This window comes from Musca vetustissima, unplaced genomic scaffold, assembly GCF_032173495.1.
Source record: "Musca vetustissima isolate MV318-11 ecotype Yass unplaced genomic scaffold, APGP_CSIRO_Mvet_v1 utg338828, whole genome shotgun sequence".
NCBI classification, from domain to species: domain Eukaryota; kingdom Metazoa; phylum Arthropoda; class Insecta; order Diptera; family Muscidae; genus Musca; species Musca vetustissima.
In genome coordinates, this window is record NW_026883509.1 from 30777 (window position 1) to 34188 (window position 3412).

At 37.5% G+C, this 3412-nt stretch overlaps 1 protein-coding gene across 1 annotated transcript; it reads right to left on the minus strand.

Moving 5' to 3' along the window:
- Positions 1-406: 406 nt before the first annotated feature.
- On the minus strand, positions 407-3010 carry LOC133330414 (serine-rich adhesin for platelets-like). Its single transcript, XM_061538849.1, has one exon. It carries the CDS (start codon positions 3008-3010, stop codon positions 407-409), a length of 2604 nt encoding a protein of 867 aa, XP_061394833.1.
- Positions 3011-3412: the final 402 nt, after the last annotated feature.

Consider the following 3412-nt stretch of genomic DNA (forward strand, 5'->3'; position numbering starts at 1 on the left):
GGCTATAAAAATAAACTAGGAACGAACTCAACATGTGGTCGCTGTTTCACATCAGATATATTAATTTTTTTGGGTCTGAAAGGGGCATAGGACCCATATTATGGTATCCTCTATTTTCATTTTTTTTTTTTTGTATTTCGACACTTTTTCAAATCTCCTTACCAAAAACTCTCTATATTCATGTAGGGAGTGAAGGGTATAACAACTTCGGCCCGGCCAAAATAGAAATCGACATTCCCACCCTGATTCGGTGAAGGTATTCTGCTTTAAAATCATATAGGCAAAATTTGTTTAGATATTTTTTTTTAATTTTCTTATAATAATGTAAATAAATAATAATTACTTCTTGATTATCTATATATAACATATCTAATTAAAAATTAAAATAAAACTTATTAACTACTTATTAATCTAGAGAAGGCATAACATCAGTTGAATATCTTATGGTTTTCGGTTTGCGATATGATGCTACCATTGGTAAAGATCTTGATGATTTGTCTTTAAGAATTGGCAAATCTTCTCTTGGTGTGGTGGTTTGAATGTGATCAAACTGATTTACTTTCTCAAGATTATTCAAATTTAGGGGTTCATTTTGAGATCGTTCGGTGTTTACTTCGGAATCGTTCAATGGCAGTTGGGTTGTTGTGATTTCTTCATTAAGCTTTGTCGTACTTTCTGTTGAGTTTTGTTTCTCAGTTGTTGTGATTATCGACTCTGTGGTGAGATCCTCTGTTATCTCTGTGGTAGTATTATCGACAGTGGATGCTGTTGTGCTCTCGGAGATTGCTTCTTCGGTGGTGAGATCTTCATTTAATTCTGTGGTAGTCTTGTCGTTAGTTGATGCTGTTGTGTTCTCTTCAGTGGTTGATGTTGTGCTCTCATAGAGCGTTTCTTCTGTTGTAAGTTCGTAATTTATTTTGACGATAGCTTCATCGTTACTAGAAGTTGTCGTGCTTTCGGCGAGTCCTTCTTCGGTGGTGGGTTCTTGATGCATTTCCGTGGTAGCATTATCGATAATTGAAACAGTTGATGAATATTCTGTGGTGAAATCATCACTTGTCACAGTTGTCGGCTTATCAGTAATGGAATCTGTTGTGCTTTCAGAGATACTTTCTTCCGTGGTGAAATTGGGAGCGGTATTATCGGTTGTACTCTCATAGACGTCACCTTCTGTGGTAACACCGTTCTGCTCAGTCATTGCAGCGTCTAATAACGCTTTCTCTGTTGTCGTATAATTAATAGAGTCTGTGGTCGAATCATCGAACTGTGGTTTGAATTCTTCATCCTTTTTTGGGGGAGATGAAATATCAAGAACATTTTCTATCGTTGTTGTTGCAAAAATGTCTTCAGTTGTTGTCTGAAAATCTGACCCTGTTGTTGTTGTTTCAGCGTATTGAGCTGAATCGCTCATCGGTTCTTCATCTACAGAACTGTAAGTGGTTGTTTCTTGGGGTTCAACGGTTGTTGTACGATCTATAGTATATTCGGTACTTGATTCAGTGGTTTCATCATATTTTGCCGAGGTAGTTTCTTCGGTAGAGATATCCAGCGGTTCAGTTGTTGATGTAAATTCTGAAATGTTCTCTGTTGAGGTTTCATCATGAGGTTTTTCTGTTGTGCTCGAATCCAGAAGCATTGTAGAAGTTGTGGTGGACTCAGTGAGTGTGTCCGTCGTGGAATATGAATCTGTAGTTTCCTCCCAATAATTTTCTGTTGTCAAGCTTGCGGTGGTAGACTGTTGAGGTTCATTAGCGATCCCATAGGAATCTGTGGTGGCTTCCTGATAATTTTCTGTCGTTACTGAGTCAGTTGTTAAATTAATGACGTGTTCTGTGGTGGTTTCATATCCCAGGTTTATGGTTGGATTGGTTTCTTCGGGGGTAATTTCAGTTGTAGAATAGCTTTCCGTAGATGTTTTCGATGTTGTGGAATCTTCGTAATTAATCTCGATGATCGTAGAAGGATCTGTTTCTGTTTTTGAAATTAAATTTTCTGAATATGGATTGGTTGCAAAGGAATCTGTATGAGTTGTGAACTCATATTCATTGGTTGTGGTGGCTTCTGCGGAATCAGTTTGGGCTGTGGAGTCATATCCACGTGTTGTGGTGGTTTCAGTGGATCCTGATTGGGTGGTTGAATCATATTCAGCATATGTAGTGGTTTCAAAGGAATCTATTTGCGTTGTGGTATCATAACCCTCGGTTGTTGTGCTGCCAATAGATTGAGTAGTAGATTCAAGGATATGCTGTTCCGTCAGGATATTTTCAGGAAAGTGTGCGCTTTCTGATATTAGATTTTCTTCTGTTGTTGAAATATAAGATGTTGTACTTGATTCAATATTTTCTGTGGTAGTATGAGATTGGGCGCCATTTTCAATTGTGGAGTTCTCAATTGGAGTTTGATCTGTGGTAGTCTCTCCGGCTGGCTCTGAAGTTGTAGTACTTTCGTAGATTGTAGTGGTCTCAATATTTTCCGTTGTAGATTCCGATACTGAAGATTCGGTATTACCATCTAGTGAGGGTACAATAGTGGTGGTAAACACTTCCGAACTATTTGTGGTTTCATTATTATTCAATCCAACATTAGATGGGTTTCCACTAAGGATTGTTGTTGTTTCGATGGGTAACTCCGTTGTAGGTTTTTGTGGTGACGCTTCAGAAGTCTGCTCGAAATTATTTGATGCTGTTGAGTTTTCAACATTTTCTTTATTGACTTGCGGAGCAGCACTAGAAGTCTGTATTATGGATTCTTTGGGGCCCTCCGTTGTTGGTTTCACATAAGCATTTAAAAACTGTAACGATTGTAATATATTAGCAACATAATTGTTACCAAATCCACTAGCTGGGGCTTTCGATCCTGGCACGTATGGTCGATAGACTTTGTAATTATACGGTTTACGATGTCGTATATAATTTTCAGCCAAATGAATAAATTCATCTCTTGATTTGAACATATCAAAACGACGTTGTCGCACAATCGAAGGTATATTTAATATCTGTCCCAAGGACATCAATCTATCCTTTAATGGCGATGGCGTTTCACTTTTTAACAATGGCTGATTTCGTGGTAAAAATTCGGCCCTGCTGCTATCACACAACAAAGAGTTAATTGTAAAAATTATTAAGAATAATTTAGAGGACATCATTATGACAACGATGTTTAATGATAACTGTTGAGGTTTTGTACAACTGACTACATATTTAAATGTTTGAGATAAGAGCGGACATTTTTTTTGTCTAAATTCTTGGTAATGACTTGTTTACCTGTTTACGGCCAACAAAAAATGCCTACTTATAGTCACATTTATTTTTCCATGTCGTTGTCATCATAAAAAGGGGTTTTTTGTCTGCTGCATTCCTTGCTAAGGTCCTAAGTAAGAGATTATATTAGCCATAGATACTACCTGCCCGTC

Bases quoted from the DNA above. Each gene is read 5' to 3' on its own strand.
- LOC133330414 (XM_061538849.1), bottom strand. From the start codon at position 3,010: ATGTCCTTGGGACAGATATTAAATATACCTTCGATTGTGCGACAACGT.